Source organism: Eptesicus fuscus, chromosome 21, assembly GCF_027574615.1.
Source record: "Eptesicus fuscus isolate TK198812 chromosome 21, DD_ASM_mEF_20220401, whole genome shotgun sequence".
NCBI lineage: Eukaryota > Metazoa > Chordata > Mammalia > Chiroptera > Vespertilionidae > Eptesicus > Eptesicus fuscus.
The window spans coordinates 47,130,941-47,156,279 of record NC_072493.1 but is presented as its reverse complement, the minus strand read 5'-3'; the positions used below and the strand labels follow the sequence as shown (position 1 = coordinate 47,156,279).

General features: G+C 54.7%; 1 protein-coding gene across 1 annotated transcript; it reads left to right on the top strand.

Annotated features, from left to right (window-relative positions):
- Nucleotides 1–533: 533 nt before the first annotated feature.
- On the top strand, nucleotides 534–20,032 carry NLRP12 (NLR family pyrin domain containing 12). The gene is made up of 10 exons (XM_054710628.1): nucleotides 534–924; nucleotides 3,948–4,028; nucleotides 5,101–6,847; nucleotides 8,021–8,191; nucleotides 8,542–8,712; nucleotides 11,623–11,793; nucleotides 12,781–12,951; nucleotides 17,493–17,663; nucleotides 18,540–18,710; nucleotides 19,913–20,032. Exons 1-10 carry the CDS (start codon nucleotides 636–638, stop codon nucleotides 19,998–20,000), a joined length of 3,231 nt encoding a protein of 1,076 aa, XP_054566603.1. The 5' UTR covers nucleotides 534–635; the 3' UTR covers nucleotides 20,001–20,032.
- Nucleotides 20,033–25,339: the final 5,307 nt, after the last annotated feature.

Sequence of the window (25,339 nt, the reverse complement as noted above, 5' to 3'; positions counted from 1 at the left end):
GAGTCCACAGAGCCAAATATCAACAGCACAACGACGGAAATTCCTTTGGAGAGCCAACTTTTTTAAACTTAAACTTCTTCTAACGCCACTTCTTGCGAATAGACTCGCCCAGGCCTCGGTATTTTGTGGAAGAGCCACACTCAAGGGGCCACAGAGCCTCATGTGGCTCGCGAGCCGCAGTTTGCCGACCACGGATCTATGGGTTGCCTTCCATATGCACCCCCACAGTGGATGAAACCCCGAAACCTGGGTGTGTGTCCTGAACCCTGCAATGCAACCCAACCCACGGAGTCTCCAACCCACCGAGCCACACGGGTCAGCCACAGACAAGGGTTTGGGGGAGAGAGCCGGGTTTGGGGGAGCCAGAGAGGGAGAAGTGGGGGGGCTTTCTCATGCGTGGCATGACTCCTGCGATTTTGATTTCCTAACCGTCCCCACTTCCTCTTCTCAGCAAACCCCCCGGTGGCAGCGGGCAGGGCAGGCGGGAACCCCAGCAGGGAGGAAGCGTTATTGCCACAGCGCGCTTTCCTGTCTCTCCAACCCCGCGCGCCATGGGGAGGTGGGCCCTGAGGGTAGACACATCCTAGGCGCGGGCGTGTCCCCGTCGGGGGTCCGCCAAGGGTCACGGCGCCCCCATGCCGGGGACCGCGGCCGGGGATGGCCTGTGCCGCCTGTCCGCCTACCTGGAAGAACTGGAGGCCGTGGAGCTGAAGAAGTTCAAGTTGCACCTGGGGGCGGCGACGGAGGCGGGGGAGCACCGGATCCCGCGGGGGCGCATGGAGACGGCGGGGCCCCTGGAGATGGCGCAGCTGCTGGTGGCGCACTGCGGGGCCCGGGAGGCCTGGCTGCTGGCCCTGCGCACCTTCGAGCGGATCCACAGGAAGGACCTGTGGGAGAGAGGACGCAGGGAGGACCTGGTGAGGGGTAAGGCGGGGGGACGGGCGCAGGGCTGCACACCCACCCGTTCCCTTCTCCGGCCTGGTCGCCGCGGGGCGCGCCAGACCTGGACTTGGACTTGGCCTGTTTTGTTTGTTGGTTGAAATATATATATATATATTTTAATATTTTTATTGATTTTCTACAGAGAGGAAAGGAGAGGGACAGAGAGCTCGAAACATCGATCAGCTGCCTCTTGCACACCCCCCACCAGGGACGTGCCCGCAACCAATGTACATGCCCTTGACCGGAATCGAACCCGGGACCCCCCAGTCCGCAGACCGACGCTCTATCCACTGAGCCAAACCGGTTTCGGCTGAAATATATTTTTATTGCCTTAGCCAGCTTCGCTCAGGGGATAGAGCGTCAGCTTCCGGACGGAGGGGTCCCAGGTTCGATTCTGGCCAAGGGCACATGACTGGATTGCGGGCTCGATCCCCAGGGGGAGTTGGGGGGTGTGCAGGAGGCAGCCGATCGGTGGTTCTCTCTCATCATTGATGTTTCTCTCTCTCCTTCTCCCTTCCTCTCTGAAATCAATAAAGAAATATATTTTTTTTAAAAGAAATATATTTTTACTGATTTCAGAGAAGGAGGGAGAGGGAGATAGAAACATCAGTGATGAGCCCTAACCGGTGTGGCTCAGTGGACAGAGCACCTGGGAACTGTTTCTTGGGAATTCCTCCACACGGGGACGTTTTCCATCGCCAGGTGGCCCCGGGGTCTTAGGCGGCCAGATGTCAGCGTTGCTCCGTTCTCGCTGTGTGATGCTGGACAGTCATGTGCGTCTCTGGGCTCTGTCTCCGCCTCCGTGAGACGAGGGGGCTGCACTAGATGGCGGTTCTCGCGTGTCAATGCCCACAGGAGTCACCTGGAGTCAGAGTCACCTGGAGTCAGGAGCTGCATCTGGATTTGGATGTGGGGGGCGCTCATGGCGTGCTTCCGGGAACCGCTCCGAGGTCTTCTTCAGCTGTAATATTCAAGAATTACTTTTTTTAAATTACTTCAGATAAATAAAATTATCTGAAGTTATATTGGTGTTTATTTACTTTTTTAAAAAATATTTTTATTGATTTCAGAGAGGAAGGGAGAGGGAGAGATAGAAACATCAATTATTGGAGAGAATCATTGGTCGGCTGCTTCCTGCACGCCCCCTACTGGGGATGGAGCCTGCAATCCGGGCCTGTGCCCTTGAGGGGAACCGAACCCAGGACCCTTCAGTCCTCAGGCCGAGGCTCTATCCACTGAGCCAAACCAGCTAAGGCTTATTTGCTTTTTAAAAAAATCTTTATTGTTGACAGTATTACATAGGTCCTCCTTTTACCCCCATTAACCTCCTCCAGCCCACTCCCATCCCCTCCCTGCCCCCCCTCCCCCCCGCAGGCCATCACCACCCCATTGTCTGTGTCCATGGGTTATGCATATATGCATACAAGTGGTGTTTATTTTCTATGCACTGAATTCTCCATGCCATGAGAATATAAGGTCCACGGATCAGAGATCTTGTGTCTTGCTATGCATCCAATGCCTAAAAAAAATGTCTGGTGCCATACGTGTGTGTGTGTGTGTGTGTGTGTGTGTGTGTGTGTGTGTATCTGTTGGATGATGGATGGATGGATAAATGGATGGATGATGGATGGATAAGTGGATGGATGAAAAGGTAGAAGGATGGATGGATGAATGGAAAGGTGAAAGGATGGATGAATGGGTAAGGGGAAAGGTGGAAGGATAGATGGATGGATGATGGATTGATGAATGGATGGATGGAAAGGTGGAAGGATGGATGGATGGATGAATGGAAAGATGAAAGGATGAATAAATGGGTAAGTGGAAAGGTGGAAGGATGGATGGATGGATGGATGGATTGATGAATGGATGGATGGAAAGGTGGAAGGATGGATGGATGGATTGATGAATGGATGGATGGAAAGGTGGAAGGATGGATGGATGGATGGATGGATGGATGGATGGATGGATGTAAAGATGAAAGGATGAATAAATGGGTAAGTGGAAAGGTGGAAGGATGGATGGATAGATTAATGGATTGATGAATGGATGGATGGAAAGGTGGAAGGATGGATGGATGGATGGATGGATGGAAAGATGAAAGGATGAATAAATGGGTAAGTGGAAAGGTGGAAGGATGGATGGATAGATTAATGGATTGATGAATGGATGGATGGAAAGGTGGAAGGATGGATGGATGGATTGATGAATGGATGGATGGAAAGGTGGAAGGATGGATGGATAGATTAATGGATTGATGAATGGAAAGGTGGAAGGGTGGAAGGATGGATGGATGGAAAGGTGGAAGGATGAATGGATGAATGGAAAGGTGAAAGGATGGATGAATGGGTAAGTGGAAAGGTGGAAGGATTAGATGGATGGATGATGGATTGATGAATGGATAGATGGAAAGGTGGAAGGATGGATGGATGGATGAATGGATGGATGGAAAGGTGGAAGGATGGATGGATGGATGGAAAGGTGGAAGGATAGATGGATGGATGATGGATTGGTGAATGGATGGATGGAAAGGTGGAAGGATGGATGGATGGGTAAGTGGAAAGGTGGAAGGATAGATGGATGGATGAATGGATTGATGAATGGATGGATGGAAAGGTGGAAGGATAGATGGATGGATGATGGATTGATGAATGGATGGATGGAAAGGTGGAAGGATAGATGGATGGATGATGGATGAATGGATTGATGAATGGATGGATGGAAAGGTGGAAGGATCCGGATGGATGATGGATGAGACATGGCCCAGAGCCGAAGGGGAGGGAGGAAGTCAAGCTAACTCAGAACTTCCTGCTCGAGGACTTTAATGGGAGGGATGGAGGTCATGAAGAACACGTGTTCTCGACAACAGTGAAGGTGAGGCGACGGCGGAGCATTCTGGGGCTGGTGGGCAGGGAGTTATCACGTAGACCGTTGGGGGTCCTGGTAGCTAATGTTACTGAGTGCTGGCTAGATGTGTGCCAACTGACCTCCCCAAATGTCCCTTCCAGACCCCCCGCCCGGTGGCCCGTGCTCCCTGGGGAACCAGCCCGCATGCTCGCTGGACGTCTTTGCTGGAACGCCAAGGAAAGGTGAGCCCTGAGCTGGTACCTGCTCGAAGGCATAGAGCATCCCGTGCGCACCGTCCGACTGAGAAGGGATTAAACAAAACAGGCCTTCGTTTCTCCTTTGCACACACAGGCAGTCAGGGTGGGTGGCTGCAGAATGCACGCAATGGATTAATAACACCTCCACGCCCCAGCTTCTTCCTGTGTTTCAACGCTCTGCTGGCCTTTTGTCCCAAGGCTTACCATGTCAATAAATCAATAAAAGTATATTTTAAAAGAATCAGTCAACGAATGCATAAATAAGTGGAACAACAAATTGATGTTTCTTTCTCTTCTCTCTCTCTTTTTTAAAAAAATACGTTTTATTGATTTTTTACAGAGAAAAAGGGAGAGGGAGAGAGTTAGAAACATTGATGAGAGAGACACATCGATCAGCTGCCTCCCACACACCTCCTACTGGGGATGTGCCCGCAACCAAGGCACATGCCCTTGACCGGAATCAAACCTGGGACCCTTCAGTCCGCAGGCCGACGCTCTATCCACTGAGCCAAACCGGTTTCAGCTATTTTTATTTATTTTTTATAATAAAGGTGGAAATTGATTGAAGAATAATATGTGGGGAGGGAGAAAGAGTCCCTTATTTTTATTTTATTTTTTTAAATTTCTTTATTGATTAAGGGGCTACATATGTGTCCTTATTCTCCTCTTGCCCTCCACTCATGCCCTTACCCCACTGTTGACTGTGTCCATTGGTTAGGCCTATATGCATTCATACAAGTCCTTTGGTTGATCTCTCCCTATTTTTTAAAAAATATATACTTTATTGATTTCAGAGAAGAAGGGAGAGGAAGAGATAGAAACATCCACGATGAGAATCATCCACAGGCTGCCTCCCGCACGCCCCCTACTGGGGATCGAGCCCGTAACCCAGGCAGGTGTCCTGACCGGGAATCGAATCGTGACCTCCTGGTTCATAGATCCGCGCTCAACCACTGAGCCACGCCGGCCGGGCAGGCCCTGCTGTGCTTTAGCTCACGATGAATTCGCGGGCGCTTGCTGATGAGTGTTCCCCAAACCCTTCGTCCCTCCCCCGTAGATCCCCGGGAAACCTACCGGGACCACGTCCGCAGGAAGTTCCGGCTGATGGAGGACCGCAACGCGCGCCTGGGCGAGTGCGTCAACCTCAGCCACCGCTACACGCGGCTGCTGCTGGTGAAGGAGCACCCGACCCCGCTGGGGGCGCAGCAGAAGCTGCTGGACCCGGGCCGGGCCCCCGCGAGGGCCGGGGCGCCCCCGGCCGGCCTCATCCAGATGGACACCCTGTTCGAGCCGGACGCCGAGCGGCCGGAGCCCCCGCGCACCGTGGTCCTGCAGGGCGCGGCGGGCATGGGCAAGTCCATGCTGGCGCACAAGGCGATGCTGGACTGGGCGGACGGCCGGCTGTTCCAGGGCCGCTTCGACTACCTCTTCTACGTCAACTGCCGGGAGCTGAACCGCGGCGCCCCCGAGCGCAGCGCGCGGGACCTCCTCTCCGGCTGCTGGCCCGCGCCCGGCGCGCCCCTCGGCGAGCTGCTCCGCGCCCCCGAGCGCCTCCTCTTCATCATCGACGGCTTCGACGAGCTCCAGCCCTCCTTCCACGACCCTCGCGGGCCCTGGTGCCTGGGCTGGGAGGAGACGCGGCCCCCGGGGCTGCTGCTCAGCAGCCTGATTCGCAAGAAGCTGCTGCCGGAGGCGTCCCTGCTCATCACCACGCGGCCCAGCGCCCTGGAGAAGCTGCAGCGGCTGCTGGAGCACCCCCGGCACGTGGAGATCCTGGGCTTCTCGGAGGCCGAGCGGAAGGAGTACTTCCACAGGTTCTTCGGGGACGCCGGGCAGGCCCGCCGCGTCTTCGGCTCCGTGCGGGACGACGAGCCCCTGTTCGCGCTCTGCTTCGTGCCGCTCGTGTGCTGGGTGGTGTGCACCTGCCTCAAGCAGCAGCTGGAGGGCGGCGGGCTCCGGCCGCAGGCCACCCGCACCACCACGGCCGTGTACCTGCTCTACCTCCTCAGCCTGCTGCGGCCCCAGCCGGGCTCCCCGACGCCGCTCCAGCGCGCGCCCCACCGGACGGGGCTGTGCTCCCTGGCGGCCGACGGCCTCTGGAGCCAGAAGATCCTGTTCGAGGAGCGGGACCTGCGGAGGCACGGCCTGGACGGGGCGGACGTGTCCTCCTTCCTCAACATGAACATCTTCCAGAAGGACATCGACTGCGAGAAGGTCTACAGCTTCATCCACCTGAGCTTCCAGGAGTTCTTCGCCGCCGCGTACTACGCCCTGGACGGGGCGGGCCGCGCGGCCGGCCCCGAGCGCAGCCTGGCCAGGCTGCTGGCCGAGTACGGGCTGTCGGAGCGGAGCGCCTGGGCGCTCACCGTCCGCTTCCTGTTCGGGCTCCTGCACGCGGAGGCGCGGGGCTTCCTGGAGAAGGCGCTGGGCTGGGAGGTGTCGCCGCGCGTCCGGGCGGAGCTGCTGGAGTGGATCCGGGGCAAGGCGCTGAGCGAGGGCCCCACGCTGCAGCGGGGCGCGCTGGAGCTGCTCCGCTGCCTCTACGAGATCCAGGAGGAGGCGTTCATCCGGCGGGCGCTGAGCCACTTCCAGGTGGTCGTGGTCGGCAACCTGGCCACCAAGATGGAGCACGCGGTGGCCGCCTTCTGCCTCAAGCACTGCACCGACGCCCTGGTGCTGCACCTGCACAGCGCCGCCTACCGGGCGGACCAGGAGGAGGAGGAGGAGGAGGAGGAGGAGGAGGAGGAGGAGGAGGGAGAGGGGGCCTGGCGGGCGTCGGGGCCCCACACGCCACTGGCACCATCGTAAGTACTCGCTGTCCGAGCCCAAGTTCACGTTCTCAGCAGGGGGGCTGACTGGGCCCCAGCCGCGGGCGTCCTTGGCTCCATCTGGAGAAATACTGGGTGGCAAGGACCCTAGCCCGGTGGTCGGCAAACTCATGAGTCAACAGAGCCAACTATCAACAGTACGACGACTGACGACTGATTTCTTTGGAGAGCCAAATTATTTATTTTTGTAAGATATATTTTATTGACTCTTCACAGAGAGGAAAGGAGAGGGACAGAGAGTCAGAAACATGGATCAGCTGTCTCCTGCACACCTCCCACTGGGGATGTGCCTGCAACCAAGGTACACGCCCTTGACCGGAACCGAACCTGGGACCTTTCAGTCTGCAGGCGGACGCTCTAGCCACTGAGCCACACCGGTTAGGGCGAGAGAGAGCCACATTTTTTAAACTTAAACTTCCTCTAACGCCACTTCTTCAAAAATAGACTCGCCCAGGCGGTGGTGTTTTGTGGAAGAGCCACACTCAAGGGGCCAAAGAGCCTCATGTGGCTCGAGAGCAGCAGTTTGCCGACCACGGCCCTAGGGCAATGGGAGGGCGCTGCCTGCATCTCACGGGAAGAGGCCAGGGAGGCTGCCGGACACACACACACACACACACACACACACACACACACACACACACGGCACAGGACCGCCCCACAACGTGTGGTCTGGCGGCCACGTGTCCGTAGCATCCCGGTTGGCTTTCTCCTCTGACACAATAGTCGTTAGGGACTAAGTTGGGGCCTAAGTCAAGGAGATTGTGTTCAATCAAGAAATATTACCCAGCCCGGCCAGCGTGGCTCAGGGGTTGAGCATCGACCTATGAACCAGGAGGTCAGGGTTCGATTCCCGGTCAGGGCACATACCCGGGGTGTGGGCTGCACCCCCAGTGTGGGGCGAGCAGGAGGGAGCTGATCCGGGATTCTCTCTCATCGCTGATGTTTCTATCTCTCTCTCACTCTCCCTTCCTCTCTGAAATCAATAAAAAAGAAAATTTTTTTTAAATAAAATAAGTGGAAAAATTATCCTTGGGTGAGGATAATCAAAATTTTTTTTAAAAAATAAAAAACAAGCTTATTTAAAACAAACAGCAACAACAACAACGAAAGAAAAAAACAGCTGAACTGACCTGCAGTTCCTTCACGCAGCCCAGAGAGAAACGTCCTTCCGGCCGCCTACAGCGAGCACCTGGCCACGGCTCTGAGCACCAACCCGCATCTGGTAGAGCTGGCTCTCTACCACAACGCCCTGGGGAGCCAGGGCGTGAGGCTGCTGTGCCAAGGGCTCAGACACCCCAACTGCAAACTTCAGAACCTGAGGTGAGTCTCGCTGGCCTGGCAGCTCCGGGTGGTCCCACCACGCCCTCGCGTGGGGCTCTGTCAGGAAAGAACTCGGGCCCTGGCTGGTGTGGCTCAGCGGATAGAGCGCCGGCCTGCGGACGGAAGGGTCCCGGGTTCGATTCCCGTCAAGGGCACAGGCCTGGGTTGCGGGCTCTGTCCCCAGTAGGGGGCGTGCAGGAGGCAGCTGATGGATGTTTCTCTCTCTCTCCCTTGCTCTCTGATTGAAAAAATAATAATAAGTAAATACATGAAAGAGGAAGGATAAGGGACAGACCCCACCCAGGGCTCAGGGGACGTGACCGCTCCGCTCTCCCCTCCTTCCCATCCAGGCTGAAGAGGTGCCGGGTGCCCGGCTCCGCCTGCCAGGACCTGGCCGCCGCGCTGACCGCCAATAGGAACCTGATGAGGATGGACCTGAGCGGCAACGCCCTGGGGCTGCCCGGCGTGAGGCTGCTGTGCGAGGGGCTGCGGCACCCCAAGTGCAGGCTGCAGATGCTCCAGTGAGTCCCCCCACCCCACCCCACTGCCCCGGAGCCAGCTCTCCCTCCGCCCGGCTGGTCTCCCCGGCCTGAAACATCTCCCCAAACGCTGAGGGTCCCCACGTCTCTACCTCGACATGACCCCTGCCCACCCTCACCCACGTGGGCCCAGGGCCGTCCGACCCCAGAGCTTTGGGTTGTGCCGTTCCCTTTCCCTGCGATGCCCTTGGGCTAAAGCCACCCACTTCCACGCAGAACAATTCACGGCCGACACTTCCAGTCACTGAATGGCGTGGCGGTTTCCTGAGCCCCCCCCCCTACCTCCTACCCCACCCCCACCCCCACCGCCACCGCCACCGAGCAATTCTCTGTCTCACCAGCTAGGTGTCCTACAATTTCACTCACTTCTTTAAAAACATGTTTTTATTGCTTTCAGAGAAGAAGCAAGAGGGAGAGAGAGAGAAACATCCATGATGAGAGAGAATCATGGAGCGGCTGCCTCCTGCACGCCCCCCCCCCACTAGGGATCCAGCCCGCAACCCAGGCCTGTGCCCTTAGCCAGAATGGAACCCGGGACCCTTCCATCCGCAGGCTGACGCTCTATCCACTGAGCCAAACCGGCCAGGGGCAATTTAACTCACGTCTGACACTATCTGCTTGGAAATCATGTTCAGACCCTACAAGTAAAGGGTTGGGTCCCCTAAGACCGCCCCCACTCCAGATGTCCATCGTAAGTCCTGGTGGCCACGGCGCTTCGGACCCACGGGCTGTACATCGGGGGTGGCCACGAGCCCCTCCTTGGGGTCAGTTAATTTGCTAGCGGGGCTGACAGATCCCAGGAAAACACGGACATGGATCGGTTTATGAAGGGCAGGTATAAAGGGTGAGATGAACAGGCAGAAGAAAAAGATACCCGGGGCATGGTCCGGGGTGGGGGTATCCCCCGAGCCCAGAAGTTGCTGTCCCCGTGGAGTTGGGGCGACGATTCCTGGTGCGGGCGTGCACCCCATCCCAGAGGGATTACCTGGAGCCTCATCCCGGAGGCGTGCTCCATCATGAACTCCATCCCCAGCCTGCTCCCCTCTCTGGAGGATGGCGGGGGAATTCCCAGCCCCTCACCGCAGCCTGGCCCCCAGCCCCCTGGAGCCCACCCTGGGTCACCTCAGGAGAACAAAGGACCTGCTATCACCTAGGGGATTCCGAGGGACTTAGGGGCGCCGTCAGGACCGGGGGCCAAAGACCACACCGGACAACAAAAGCAGCCCTTATCACCGGGGACTAACGGGGCTTAGGAGCTCCGAGCCGGAACCGGGGACAGAGACCAAAGCAAATGCTTTCGGCCGCCTCCTCCGGTGCCTCTGTGGACTCCGTGGAGCCTGAGACCCAGCTCACAGTCCCGGGGAGCCTTCCAGCCGCACCCCCTGTTTGCCCAGGGATGGTTTGAGAAACTTTAGCTCAGGTGGGCTGAGCACGCTCCATGGCAGTGCCCCGCCCACATCGCCAGGCCCCGCCCACACCCTCCACCTCTAGTCATCCCCACACAGCCCTACGAGGTCTGCACTATTGTCACCCTTCATTTTAATTGTTTTTTATTTTATTTTAATTTCTTTATGGATGAAGGGGTTACCTATATGTCCTTATTCCCCCATTATGCCCCATCCCTCCCCCCAACTCATGCCCTCACCCCCCTGTTGTCTGTGTCCGTTGGTTAGGCTTATATGCGTGCATACAAGTCCTTTGGTTGATCTCTCCCCCTTACCGGCACCCTCCCCTACCTTCCCTCCGTGTTAATTGTTTTAAATGTATTGATTTAGAGAGAGACATCCGTTTTTGTTGTTCTATTTATTTACTAGAGGCCCAGTGCATGAAATTCGTGCACAGGTAGGGTCCCAGGCCTGGCCAGCAATCAGGGCTGATCGGGGCCTTCCTTCCCCCAGCTGCCAGAGCCTTCCTTCAGTCCATGCTGCCCCCTGTTGGTCACCGCACGTCATAGTGAGTGGTCAAACTCCTAAGGGGACAATTTGCATATTAGCCTTTTATTATATAGGATGTATTCATTGGTTGACTTTTTTTATTTTTTTATTTTTAATAATTTTTTAGCCCTAGCTGGTTTGGCTCAGTGGACAGAGTGTCAGCCTGCGGACTGAAGGGTCCCCTGTTCAATTCCGGCCAAGGGCACATGCCTGGGTTTCGGGCGTGGTCCCCAGTAGGGGGCGTGCAGGAGGCAGCCAACCAATGATTCTCTCTCATCATTGATGTTCCTATCTCTATCTCTCTCTCCCTCTTCCTTCTCTAAAATCAATAAAATATATTTTTTAAAAAATAGTATTTTTTATTGATTTCAGAGAGGAAGGGAGAGAGAGAGAGAAACATCAATGATGAGAGAGAATCATGGATCAGCTGCCTCCTGCACACCCCACACTAGGGATCAAGCCCGCAACCCGGGCCTGTGTCCCAGACCGGGAATCGAACCCGGGACCCTTCAGTCCACAGACCGACGCTCTATCCACTGAGCACACCAGCCAGGGAGGGGAACAATCCTCTAACCAGCTGAGCTACCCGGCCAGGGCCTTGTCACCCTTATTTCAGAGTCAATAGACCGGAGTCACAGCATCACATGAAACCTACGTCTGAGACTTGATGGGAACGTGCTGAGGTCACAGGCTTGGCAGGTGGCGGGTGCAGGAGCCTACACAGGTCTAGAGACCCGACTCCGGCCCGGCATGCCCCACCGCCGGGCTGGCACGTCTAACGGGGTGGCCACTGTCATTGCTTACCCGTCGGTCTTACCAGACGGCACATCCTGGCCTAGAAGGGTGACGTCCCGTTGACCTCTGTCGCTTCCGCGGCAGGTGGGGCTGGTGCTGGGTAACTGTGCTCTCAGAAGAGCAGGGCCGGGCCCTCCCTCGCCGGCGTTTCTTTCCTCCCGAGGCTGCGGAAGTGCCAGCTGGAGGCCGGGGCTGGCCTGGAGGTGGCCTCGGTGCTCAGCACCAACCACCACCTGGTGGAGCTGGACCTGACCGGCAACGCGCTGGAGGACGCGGGGCTGCGGCTGCTGTGCGGGGGCCTGCGGCACCCCGTCTGCCGGCTGCAGATCTTGTGGTGAGTGTCTCCTGGGGCCCCTCGAGGCAGCTCTCCACCTGGCGAACGATGGGGCGGGAACGCACCCACTGCTTGCCCCCCCCACCCCCGTGTTCGGAGCAGCGTTATCTGCCGTGGCCAACTCAAATGTCCATCGTGGGTGGACGGAGAAACAAAAGAAAATGTGGGATATACATGCCATGGGATATTATTCGGCCTGTAAAAAGGAATAACTTTTTTTTAAATATTTTTTTGCCCTGGCTGGTTTGGCCCAGTGGGTACAGGACCTGTCAGTTCGCAGAACTGAAAGGTCCTGGGTTCGAGTCCAGCCAAGGGTACATGCCTGGGTTGTGGGCTCGATCCCGAGGAGGGGGCGTGCAGGGGGCAGCTGATCAATGATTCTCTCTCATCATTGATGTTTCTGTCTGTCTCTCCCTCTCCCTTCCTCTCTGAAATCAATAAAAAATATATTTTAGCCCTGACCGGTTTGGCTCAATGGATAGAGCATCGGCCTGTGGACTGGAAGGTCCCAGGTTCGATGCCGGTCAAGGGCATGTACCTTGGTTGCGGGCACATCCCCAGTAGGGGGTTTGCAGGAGGCAGCTGATGGAAGTTTCTCTCTCATCGATGTTTCTAACTCTCTATCCTTCTCCCTTCCTCTCTGTAAAAAAAATCAATATAATATATTAAAAATATGTATTTTAAAAATTTTTTTAACAAAAAATATATAATTTTATTGATTTCAGAGAGGAAGGGGAGAGAGAGAGAGAAAGAAACATCAGTGATGAGAGAGAATCACTGATTGGCGAGCCTGCAACCCGGGCATGTGCCCCTGACCAGAATCAAACCTGGGACCCTTCAGTCCGCAGGCCAACGCTCTATCCACTGAGCCACACCTGCGAGGGCGATAGCTGACCTTTTTCATGTGATTGGTGGTTCTCGGTGTATCTTCTCTGGAGAAACGGCTATTCCAGGCCGTTGCCCATGCTCAGTGTACATGTTGAACAGGTTAAAGATCTGTCGCCTCACGGCCGCAGCCTGTGAAGACCTGGCCTCCACCCTCCCCGTGAACCAGAGCCTGACGGAGCTGGACCTCAGCCTGAATGACCTGGGGGACCCCGGGGTGCTGCTGCTGTGCGAGGGCCTCCGGCACCCCCAGTGCAAACTCCAGACCCTCCGGTGAGTCCAGCTCTGCTCACCTTCGCAGGAGTCCCAGTTCACCGTCCTTGTCCTCCTAACCCGGCTCCCTGGGGCCATGCTCCCTCCCCGCCTCTCCTAACCTCCAGCCCCACCTGCCCCCTTTCAAAGAGCTTGCTGCCCCAGGGCCTTTGCACCTGCAGCTCTTTCTTCCTGGAATTCCTTTCTGCTCTGCTGTCCTGGGTTTTACCCTGATAACATCTGTTTTCTCTGTTAGGACTCACAATGAATGCTTCCTTCCCATGGACACTTCCCATAACCCCCCTTTTTAAAATATACACTGAGTGGCCAGATTATGATGATCTCTGAACGCATAATAATCTGGCCACTCAGTGTATATCCTATATAATAAAGGGCTAATATGCAAATTGTCCCCTCGACCAAGAGTTCAACCAGCAGGCAGGCCGGCCAACCACCCATGTCCCCTCCCCCTGGCTAGGCTGGCTGGACCCCACCCATGCACGAATTCATGCACCGGGCCTCTAATATATATATATATATTAGAGGACAGTGCTTTACCCAGCTGAGCTACTAGCCAGGGCTAAAATCACATGTTTGTAAGTGAGTGAACAGATGGATAGACAAATGAACAAAGAGAAAATGCAGCAAGGCTGCTTACTTTCAGAAAATTATTTTTCTTTGTAGTCCCAAAGGAAAGTCTTTTCTTTTCTTTCTTTCTTTTTTTTTTAATATCTTTTCTTCACACTCTTCTCTCTGCTGCCCCCTTTAGGCATTGTTTTGGACTGCAGATGAGCAGAAGGAGAATATTCATCTTTCTTAATTGGCATCAGAACATCCCTGTGGGCCCGCACACGCTCTGTTTTACTGACATCCACGTCACTGCCCTCCCCAAATCTCATCTGTGGGCACTCACCGCTTTATTTTACATAAACGGCTCATCTCATCAACCTCTCTTTTCCCTCCCACTTACCTTTATTTATTTTTTTAAATATATATATATATTTTTAAAAATATATCTTTATTGATTTCAGAGCAGAAGAGAGAGGAGGAGAGAGAGATAGAAACATCAATGATGAGAGAGAATCACTGATTGGCCGCCTCCTGCACACCCTGCTCTGGGGATTGAGCCGGAAGCCTGGGCCTGTGCCCTGACCGGAAACTGAACCTGGGACTTCCTGGTTCATAGGTTGAGGCTCAACCACTGAGCCATGCCGGCCGGGCCCCCACCCCCACTTACCTTTAAATACGTAAGGCCTGTTCATGTCAGTGTAGATGAGGAACATCAATCATTCCTTGAAATCGACTTCTACGCCGTCATTTGGAATATTCCAAATGTTATTGGTCCATCTCCATATTCAGGCATTTGAGTTGTTTCCAACTCTTTGCTGTTATGTACAATGTTGGGCTGTATTTTTTTTTTAATTTATTTTTTTAAAGAGAGAGGAACGGGGAGGGAGAGAGAAACATCGATGTGAGAGCGGAACATCTGTCCGCTGCCTCCTGCACGCCCCCTGCGGGGACGGAGCTGCCACCCAGGCATGTGCCCTGACGGGAATTGAACGGGCCACCTCTGGGTGCACAGGGCAGCACCCAGTGGGGCCACAGCGGCCAGGGCGCAGTGTTCATTCCTGTGAATGCCTTTCTTAACCCTTAGAAGACTCCACCTAGGGGTAGAATTGCAGGAGCATACTGCATTTACACATTGGGCATCTCAAAAGAATCCCCAACTGCTCTCTCAAAAGATGGGAAGGAGATGCCCTGACCGGTTTGGCTCAGCGGATAGAGCGTCGGCCTGCAGACTGAAGGGTCCCGGGTTCGATTCCGGTCGAGGGCACGTACCTTGGTTGTGGGCACATCCCCAGTAGGAGGTGTGCAGGAGGCAGCTGATCGATGTTTCTCTCTCATCGATGTTTCTAACTCTCTATCCCTCTCCCTTCCTCTCTGTAAAAAAATCAATAAAATATATTTTAAAAAATAAAAAATAAAAAAGATGGAAAGGAGAGCCCGGCCAGTGTGGCTCAGTGGTTGGGCATCGACCTATGAACCAGGGGGTCACGTTTCGACTCCAGTCAAGGGCATATGCCTGGGTTGCGGGCTCCATCCCAGTGGGTCGCATGCAGGAGGCAGCGGATCAGTGATTCTCTCCCATCATTGATGTTTCTCTCTCTCCCTCTCCCTTCCTCTCTGAAGTCAATACAAATATATTTAATTAAAAAGAAAGATGGAAAGGAGAAAAGTTCCCACACAGCTCCTATATATATTTTTATTTTATTATTATTTTTTCATTTTGAGGCATGTTTGTTAAGGCTGGGGACAGTGACACAAGGAGTGGCTGAGGACAAGCACCACAGGAGAGCCCGGGCCGGGCTGCCTGAGCTCACTGGGGAGTCAGAGAGAAGGGGGGCCTGGGAGACAGGTTCAGGGGGTGAGCCCAGGAGGAGCCATTGCTCTCCTGGTTGCAAATCTGGGGTGAGGGCACCCTCGGAGTTTCGGGGATGCAGGCCTGAGAGGGAAGAAGAGGGGGGTGTGTGTGTGGAGGGGGGAGGCGCAGGCGTGCTCCTGGGAGGAAGCGCCTCCTCCCAGATCTATGCTGGTTGGCTTTCTATATTTAAAACTCTGGTGGGTAGAAGATGTTCCTGCATCGCATTTCTCTCATAATCAGTGAGGCTGAGCATCCCGTCGTGGGCTCATTAGCCTCCTTGGTCTCCGCGCTGGGTGAGGCGCTTATGCCTGGGATGGAAGTCCCTAGCTTGTGCTCTGAGGTTGACTTACTGATGCACAGATCCGCAGCCCCCGAGATATTTTAAAGACGAACCGTTCACTTACTGCACACTTTGGAAATACCTTTTCTTTCTTTTTTTATTTTCTTTTTTTAAATATATTTTATTGATTTTTTACAGAGAGGAAGGGAGAGGGATAGAGAGCCAGAAACATCGATCAGCTGCCTCCTGCACACCCCCCACTGGGGATGTGCCCGCAACCAAGGTACATGCCCTTGACCGAAATCGAACCTGGGACCCTTCAGTCCACAGGCCAACGCTCTATCCACTGAGCCAAACCGGTTTCGGCTCTTTTTTATTTTTTTAATATATTTTTTAAAGATTTCAGAGAGAAAGGGAGAAGAAGAAAGAGAGAGAGAGAGACATCAATCATGAGAGAGAATCACTGATCGGCTGCCTCCTGCACGCCCCCTACTGGGGATCGAGCCCACAACCCTGGCTTGTGTCCTCGGCCAGAATCAAACCTGGGACCCTTCAGTCCACAGGCCAACGCTCTATATACTGAGTCAAACCAGCTAGGGCTTCCTTGTATCTTGAGTCCCTCTATATTCTGTCCATTTCTCTCTGTTCCTAGTCCAGTTTTCGCTGTTGGAATTGCTATAGTTTGTGATATGCCTTACTATTAGGAAGATTCTGTCTTTTTTTTTTAACAGATAAAATTCTTTTTGTTTTATTTTTAAGTACGTTTTTATTGATTTTTTAGAGAGATAGAAAAGAAGAGGGTGAGGGAGAGAGAGAGAAACATTGATGAGAGAGAAACATCTATCAGCTGCCTCCTGCACACCCCCTACTGTAGATTGAGTCTGAAACCTGGGTTTGTGCCCTGACCGGGAATCAAACTTGCAACCTCTTGGTGCATGGGGCAATGTTCAACCGACTGAGCCACATCGGCCAGGGGTTTTTATTTTATTTCATTGATTTTAGAAAGAGAATAAGGGAGGGAGGGGGAGAGGAGAGAGAGAGAGAGAGAGAGAGAGAGAGAGGAACACCAATTTGTTGTTCAACTTATTTATGCATTCATTGGTTGATTCTCTTATGTGCCCTGACCAGAGATCAAATCCTCGAACCCGAAACCTTGGCATATCAGGATGATGCTCTAACCAACTGAGCTACCCAGCCAGGGCTAAATATTCTTTATTTTTTCTTTCTTTTTTTTGGTGGTGGTGGTGGTGGGGGTAATTGGATTTTTATTGTTGAATTGTAAGAGCTCTTTACATATTCTGGATACTAGTCATTTTCAGATATATGACTTGTAAATATTTTGTGAGTTGTCTTTTCACTTTCTTGAAAGATGGTGTCTCTCTTTTTAAAAAATATATTTTATTGATTTTTTACAGAGAGGAAGAGAGAGGGATACAGAGTTAGAAACATTGTTCAGCTGCCTCCTGCACACCTCCTACTGGGAATGTGCCCACAACCAAGGTACATGCCCTTGACCGGAATCGAACCCGGGACCCTTGAGTCCGCAGGCCGACGCTCTATCCACTGAGCCAAACCGGTTAGGGCAAAAGATGGTGTCTCTTTATTCTTTAACACTCTCCTCCCTGTGTTCCTTCTTTTTCTGCCTTTTTCTGCCTTTCTTTTCTCTCTCTCTCTCCCTCTCCCTCTCCCTGCTTCTCCCCCGCCCCCACTCTCTCTCCCCCTCTTCCTACCTGCCCGTTCCTCTCTTCCTCGCCCTCGCTGCTCTCTCAAGGGCCAATATGGAGTGTCTCTCTCTGCCCTGAGCACAGCGTTTCCAGGCGGTGTCCCCGGAGGTGCCAGCCCTGTGCCTCTGTCTTCCAGGCTCGGCATCTGCCGGCTCAGCTCCGCGGCCTGCGAGGGCCTGGCTGCTGTGCTCCAGAGCAACCGCCACCTCCGGGACCTGGACCTGAGTTTCAACGACCTGGGCGACCAGGGCATGTGGTGGCTGTGCGAGGGGCTGCAGCACCCCGCCTGCCGGCTCCAGAAGCTGTGGTGAGGCTGGGCGTCGGGGCTGGGCCTGGGGCTGGGGGGGGGGGCGGCTCCCTGGGTGCCAGCGTTTGCTTGTCCTTGCTTTCTCTTTCTTTGTTTATATTTTTAAATATTTTTTGTTGATTTCAGAAAAGAAGGAAGAGGGAGAGAGAGGAGAGAGAAACATCAATGATGAGAGAGAATCATTGATCGGTTGCCTCCTGCATGCCCCCCACTGGGGACTGAGCCTGCGACCTGGGCATGTGCCCTTGACCAGAATCGAACCCGGGACCCTTCAGTCCGCAGGCTGACGCTCTATCCACTGAGCCAAACCAGCTCGAGCTGGGCTTCCTTTGTTCATTGATGAGAGAGGAGAGAGAGAGAGAGGAACTTGTTGTTCCCCTCACTTAGGCACTCATCGGTTGATTTTTGTATGTGCCTTGACCGGGATCAAACCCACAACCTTGGTGTATTGGGCTGATGCTCTAACCAACTGAGCGACCCAACCTGGGCGGCCAGGGCCATAGACGATTGCTTTTCAGGTTCAAGTTCTGAAAGCCAACCCTCCTGAAGTGTGGTTCTGATTCACTGTTCCGATTGGAACCATTCCTGGTGGCTGGGGACATGGAACCCAACCAGCTTGGGCTTAGATCCCCTGTTCACCTCTAGGCTTGAGGGACAGGGTGAGTCCCAGCCACATGACGGAAGGGCTGCAAAACCCATGATGTCGGCTGTAGATCCACGAATCTCTCTCATCACTGATGTCTCTCTCTCCCTCTCCCTTCCTCTCTGAAATCAATACAAACACGTTTTTTTTAAAACTACACCCGGGTCCCTGTGGAGAGAAGCCTCTCGGGAAGTGGGTCCCGGTGCTGCCCCGACCACTCTCTGCCCCCACAGGCTGGACAGCTGCGGCCTCACGGCCAAAGCCTGCGATGACCTCTCCGCCACCCTGGGCGTCAACCAGACGCTGACCGAGCTCTACCTGACCAACAACGCGCTGGGCAGCGCGGGCGTCCGGCGGCTGTGCAGGCGGCTGCGGCATCCCGGCTGCAAGCTGCGGGTCCTCTGGTGAGAGGGGCCGGCCTGCGGGAGGGGGACGCGGGCCGTAGCGCAAGCGCCATCCCTGAGCCCGGCTTCTGGGTTCCATTCCTGGTTAGGGGCGTCCTGGTTGGGGGCAGCTGATCAATGATTCCTCTGATCATTGATGTTTCTATCTCTTCCTATCCCTTCCTCTCTGAAATCAGCACAATTGTATTTAAAAAAGAAAAAAGAAGAGCCCTAGCTGGTGTGGCTCAGTGGATAGCGCGTTGGCCTGCGGACGGAAGGGTCCCAAGTTCAATTCCAGTCAAGGGCACATGCCCGGGTTGTGGGCTCGATCCCCAGTAGGGGGCGTGCAGGAGGCAGCCGATCAATGGTTCTCTCTCATCATGGATGTTTCTATCTCTCTCCCTCTCCCTTCCTCTCTGAAATCAGTTTAAAAAAAAAAAAAAAAGTTGTGTAGCTTTAAAGTAAGCATGGTTCCCAATAAGATTTAGTTTCAAATGAAGGAGGGGGTGGAAAATAGAATTAAAAAAAAATTAGCCCGGCCTGCGTCGCTCAGTGGTTGAGTGTGGACCTATGAACCAGGAGGTCGCGGTTCGATTCCCGGTCAGGGCACATGCCTGGGTTGTAGGTTTGATCCCCAATGTGGGGCATCGATGATTCTCTCTCATCATTGATGTTTCTATTTCTCCCTCCTGATTCCTCTCTGAAATCAATAAAATTATACATATATAAAATAAAATAAAAGCAAGGGTTTCTTTTTAAAATGTTTTAATTGATTTAAGAGACAGATTTGTTGCTCTACTTAATTATGCATTCATTGGTTGATTTTTTAAAATATATATATAAAAATTTTATCAATTTCAAAAGGAGAGAGAGAAAAACATCCGTGATGAGAATCATTGCCCGGCTGCCTCCTGCACGCCCCCCACTGGGGATGGAGCCCACACCCCAGGCCTGTGCCCTGACCTGGATCCAGCCTGGCACCCTTCAGTCCCAGGCCGACGCTCTATCCACTGGGCCACACCGGCCAGGGCCACTGGTCGATTCCTGTACTTGTCCTGACGGGGGAGCCAGCGCTGACGGGGGGTCCGGCCCACACCCTGCGTGTCAGGACCACACTCTACCCACAACCAGCTGAGCGAGGGGCCGGGACTGAAAAGGGAATGGTCTCCTCGGGGCGGGACGCAGGATGGAGCCTGTGCGACCGGCGCCCGTTGTGCCCGCAGGCTGTTCGGCGTGCGCCTGAGCGCGCTCACCCACAGGGAGCTGGCGGCGCTCCGCTGGACCAAGCCTTACCTGGACCTCGGCTGCTGACCCGCCTGCCCTGCCCGGGACGGAGGCCGTCGGGCCGCTGGTCCAGCCCAAATGGCCAGGCTCTGTGTCTGTGTCCCCGAGGGACACCCCACAGGCAGGAGCAGCGGTTCTGCTGGGGGGGGGGGGGCGGGCGGGGGCCTGGGTGCCCTGGAACAGGGGGCTCTGGGTGCCATGAGGGGGTGGAGGGCGTCAGAGGCTCCCCACGCAGGGTGAGGTCGCCCACCCTCACCCCCACCCCGGGGGACACTGGGCAATGTCAGACCTCGGGGTGTGGGGGAGCCACAGGCCTCCAGCGAATAGAAAGAAGCCAGGCGTGGCACTAACACCTCCACTCCACCCACAGCCCCCCACACTATGGAACTGGAAATGGACTCCTGCCGCCCTGCCCTGTGGTTCAGTGGGTGGAACACGGTCACCCCCACACGGTCCCGGGTCTGATCCCGCGTCGGGGCGGACGGCTAGGTTTGGGGTCCCATTCCCGAGTCTGGGTGAGCCCTGGAGGCAACCAATGAGAACAGCCTGGGAAGGCCTGGCCGGGGTGGCTCAGTGGTTACTCAACCTCCCTCAAGCACAGGCCCAGGTGGTGGGCTCCAGGCTGGTGTGGGGCGTGCAGGGGGCGGCCCACCCGTGGTCCCCATCATTGAGGCTTCTCCCTTCCTCTCTGAAACCAATAAAAACACTTAAAACTCCTTGGGTGAGGCCTTGAATCAACCCAATGGGATCATGCGGTGATCGGGAAACCCTGCCCTGATTGATGGGGCCCTGGCAATGCCTCCCCCAGCTGGAGCCCGGGGACCAGGAGGAACAGACACCAGCATGTGGCCACAGGCCGGCCAGAAACCCACCAGCCAGGTTTGGGTTAAAAAGATGGAGATCAACTAGTGTCACTTATTGTGGATTTGAAACTTCAGCCCGAGGTCGTGGTTGTTGAAAGCGGCACAGGATGGCTGTGGTTCCACAGGGTCGCGGCCTGGAACCCCTCCAGGGAAGGCGGCGGGGTGGGTAGGCGCGTGGACTCCCAAAGCCACTGCTACCCTCCCACTGGGAGGCTGAGCAGGAACCCCGGCCCGGCGTTCCCGTTGCTTTGCCGTGTGAGTCCTCCCTCAGGAGCTTCCCCGAGTGGAGACAGACGGGTTGCCTCCAGGAACGGTGACACGCCAGTAGCCCAGGGCCCTGTCCTGGAGGCGGCGGGGTGGGCAGGGGGAGAGGAACCCTGGTGTCTGTGGCCTAGGGGAACTCCCGACCCAAACCAGCCAGGACCTGCTGCTCATTTCCTCCCTCATCCGTCTCAGGTGTTGGGTGCCTGGGGGACCCATCCAAGGAATTTGATCCTGCCCGGGGGCTCAGGTGCAGAAAATGGGGGGAGGAGTGGAGGATAGGGGCAGAGGCTGGACCCCACCCTCCAATCGGGTTCCTTACGGACCATGCGCAAGACTTGACTAAGGCGAGAGAGAGGAAAAAAATGATTGAGGCCATGGCTGAAGAGCAAATTTCACATTTTATTGCATTTTTCACGAACATTGAATCCTGCTGGGCGGGACCCGGAAGGTGATGCTAGGCAGCAAGCCGTTCCCAAGGAGGGGGTGCCCAGGGGACCCCCCCCCCGACGATGCCCTGGTGGCCGTGGTGGGGAGAATCCAACGAGGACCGAACCCGCCCTCGGTGCCCTCAGGTCCTGCAGCCCCGTCTGCGCACCTCCGCCCGGATGCTCCCCGCAAACAGGGAGACTCGAAACGGGAGCACTTTCCTGTCCCACGCACGGCGAGTGCCCCCGTTTTGAGCACCCCTGTCTGGGTCTGGCTACGTCTCCGGAGGCCGCAGACCCCGACGATTCGAGGCTCCCCGAGAAGCCGCTGTTCCATTCAATGCCGACGAGGCCCGAGTGTGTCCAGCTGCCGGCTCGAGTGGCAACGTGAGCCCGTGGTCACAGGTGGCGCCGACAGCTTCCCGGCCCCCTGCCCGCGGGGCACCCCTGAAGCTGTCCGTTCCTGGGCCGCAGGCAGCCTGGCCAGCCCGGATCGGGGAGGGGGGGTCCCCTGGATGTGCCCCCCGGTGACACTCAAATGTTGCAGCACTTTCCGCCCGGGCATCGGAGAGTGCCTGCTCATTTGAGTGCCACAGGCCGGGCCGTGTCCCCGAGGCCCCGGCCAGGCGGCCCACGCCACGCGCGCTCCCGGGGCCACGCGTGCAGGTCCCTCCGGCCCAGCAGCAGCTCCGTCCCGGTCGGTGGAACTCAGAAAGTGGCGGCACTTTGCTCTCAGCACAGAAAGTGCCCCCACAGTTTGAGTCCCACAGGCCGAGGATTCTGGGCGTCGGCGCCCGAAGGCCGACCCAGGGCCTGGCCCACGAGGACCCGCTGGGAGCCCCAATACACGTCCTGGGAGGTGGGAAAAAAGAGGTGAAAGTGACAGAAATAGAAGTTGGCAACTTCACTTCCTCCACTCTCTGGGGCATCTCATGGTGACTCCCCCAAACCCGAGGCTTTCAGAACTTTGTTCTACCCCCTTAGAAGGCTCTGGAAAAAGTCAGCGTTTCAGAACTTCCACCCCTGTTCCTCGGACGTGGGGTGGACAAGGGTTCCCACTCCAGGGAGCCCCAGGGCTGAGGCCCGCACCCCAGCCACATGGGTGCTGGGTCCCAGGCAGACACGTGGCACCTGGGGCCCATTCCCGAGTCCCGTGGGGAAGGACCTTGGGTGAAACCAGGAGACCGGGAGCAGGGGGTCGGGTGAAGAGGGCCCCGTGGGACCCCAAAACCCTCCCGGCCCGGGGGATGGAAGCCTTGGGAACGGGGATGAAAGGCGCTGCTGTGGCAGCCGATCCACGATCCTCCTCCTGGAGTTGTCGGCCTCTACCTGGAAGGTGAAGTGAGGGGGGGGAGCAGGGGGAAAGGTGGTGGAGGGAATGGGGAGACCCCGGCGATACTCACAGGTCAGAGCGCACAGTGTGGCAGCTTCTCTTCCCAAGACTGAGGCGGTGGGCGCTTGGCCCTTAAATAAGGTGACGAACCCCATCAACGCCCCCACCCAACTCCCCTCCCCCTCCCGTCCCCGCCCAGACCCACCCTACCCCTGGATTGCAGCTCCTCTGATCAGATACAGCCTCCCGGAATCTTTAAACTTTATTACTTAAAAAGCTTAACCGTTTAAAAGATTATAATGTTAAAACAAAACAAAACCGGAGGGCGGGGGCGGCCTGGCGGGGGTCAATGGGCGGAAAAGGGGGACACGTGTAATACTTTCATCAATAAAGAATTGTTAGAAATAAATTCATCATATTGCTTGTAGTTTAAAAAGAAATCCAAAAGAAAAAGATCAAACTGACAAACCCTATCGCTTGGTGGTTTAAAAAATAAAACCCAACAAAATCCCATATTGCTTGGTCATTAAAAACAAATCTGTATTGTTTATTGTGAGGTAATAAATTATTTTACTATTTCACCAAAAGGAATTGATTGTGAACAATGGCAAAAGGCAGGGAATTACGGGCAAGAAAGGAACTCCTGGGGGAACTCTAAGGAACTGTGCACCGAATAAATACTTAAATATCCGTTATTGACCCGGTGAACGAGGCCAGGCGCTGTGCTAGTTCTATGGGTGAGAGGGGTGACGAGGGCCGCGGGTTTTGGGGTGTGGAGCAGAGTTTCCTTGGGGGAGGTGATTGTTTTTCCTGCCCGGGAACACTGGGGACATTTTTTGCCTTCACACGTGGGGGGTGGGGGAGGGGACTGAGTGCCAGGGGCCAGGGCCGCCGGTTCACACCCTACAATGTGGGTCAGTCCCTTAGATAAAGTCTGGTCCCAGCCCTAACACGTGGGGAGGGCCAAGGCCGGCAATCCCTGCCGTCATATTAGGGTTATAGGGAGGGGACGGGGGGAAATCTAATCTCTACAGCATAGTAAGTAGTAAATAAAGTCAGTTATGTTGTCATGACTATGTTGTCTGGTGCGAGGTGGGTACTGGAAATATAGGATGTGATTGTCTAACCGCCATGGTGTACCCCTGAAACCAATACAAAATAATCGGAATGTCAACTCCCATTGAATAAAACAGGCGGTGGGGGCGGCCGGGGAGAGGTCAATGGGGGGAAAAGGAGACTTAGGTACTACTTTAAACAATAAAGAATTTAAAAATATATATATTTTTAGAAATTTAAATCCCTCAAATCCAAAAATAAAAAAACCCACAAGCACACATACATATTAATTTATTACACGTCTCTTCATTTTCACACAGGCATTTATATCGAGGACACACTCCTGCGCTTTAAATCTAAGAGTGTGGCCCTGGCCGGTGTGGCTCAGTGGATAGAGCGTCGGCCTGTGGACCGGCGGGTCCCGGGTTGGATTCCCGTCAAGGGCACAGGCCCGGGTTGTGGGCTCCATCCCCAGTCAGAAGGCGTGCAGGGGGCAGCCAGTCCATGATTCTCTCTCATCATGGATGTTTCTCTCCCTCTCTCTTCCTCTCTCAAGTCATACATTTAAAAAATAAATGTAAAATGTATAATTAAAGCTGAGTGAAAGTTTTTAAAAAATGCATTTACTTACTTGTTTTTTAAATGTCCTTATTGATTTCAGAGAGAGAGGGAGAGAGACATTGCTTTATTGTTCCCCTTGCGAATTTATTGGTTGTTTCTTAGAAAGTATTTAAATTGTGGTGAGTTATTTTGGAGGGAGTATGTTTTTCTTTTTATGTATTTATTTCCTAGAGGCCCGACGGACGAAATTCCTGCAAGGGGCTCGGCCCTCGCAGCCCCAGCCTCACCCGGAAGGTCATCCGGAAGGACGTCCGGAAGGTCATTTGGCTGTCCGGTCTCATTGGCATATTAGGCTTTTATTATGGTAGATTTTTTGGGGGGAAGGATGTGTATGAAAGCTGGGAACGCTGACACAAGCAAGGGCTTATGGGCTAGAAGCCACAGGAGAGCCCAGCTTGGCTCACTGAGAGAAGGGGGGCTTGGGGACTGGCTCAGGGGGTTTGCCAGGCACAAGCTGCTGCTGCCCACAGGTTACACATCTAGGGGGGACTCTTAGAGTTTAGGGGGTGCCTGCTGTGGGAAGAAAAGAGAGAAGAGGGGTGAAGGAAAGGCTGGGGTGTGATCCCGGGAGGGAGGGCACTTAAATCGTGTTTTGGCAACTGTAAATATTAGAACACACTTTCTCAGTATGTTTTCAGTGTCACTTTTAAAACGTGCAGTTTTACTTCGTTTTTGCATATTTTTATTTACTGGTTTGAGAGAAAGGAAAGGAGTGCGGGTGGGGAGAGAAACTTAGATTTGTTTGTTCCACTCATTTATTCACTGGTCGATTCCGGAATATATATATATATTGACTTCAGCGAG

Coding starts and splice junctions, on each gene's coding strand:
- NLRP12 (XM_054710628.1), top strand. CDS start 636: ATGCCGGGGACCGCGGCCGGGGATGGCCTGTGCCGCCTGTCCGCCTAC. Junction 6,848..8,020: donor CACACGCCACTGGCACCATC/GTAAGTACTCGC, acceptor TCCTTCACGCAG/CCCAGAGAGAAACGTCCTTC. Junction 8,192..8,541: donor TGCAAACTTCAGAACCTGAG/GTGAGTCTCGCT, acceptor CTTCCCATCCAG/GCTGAAGAGGTGCCGGGTGC.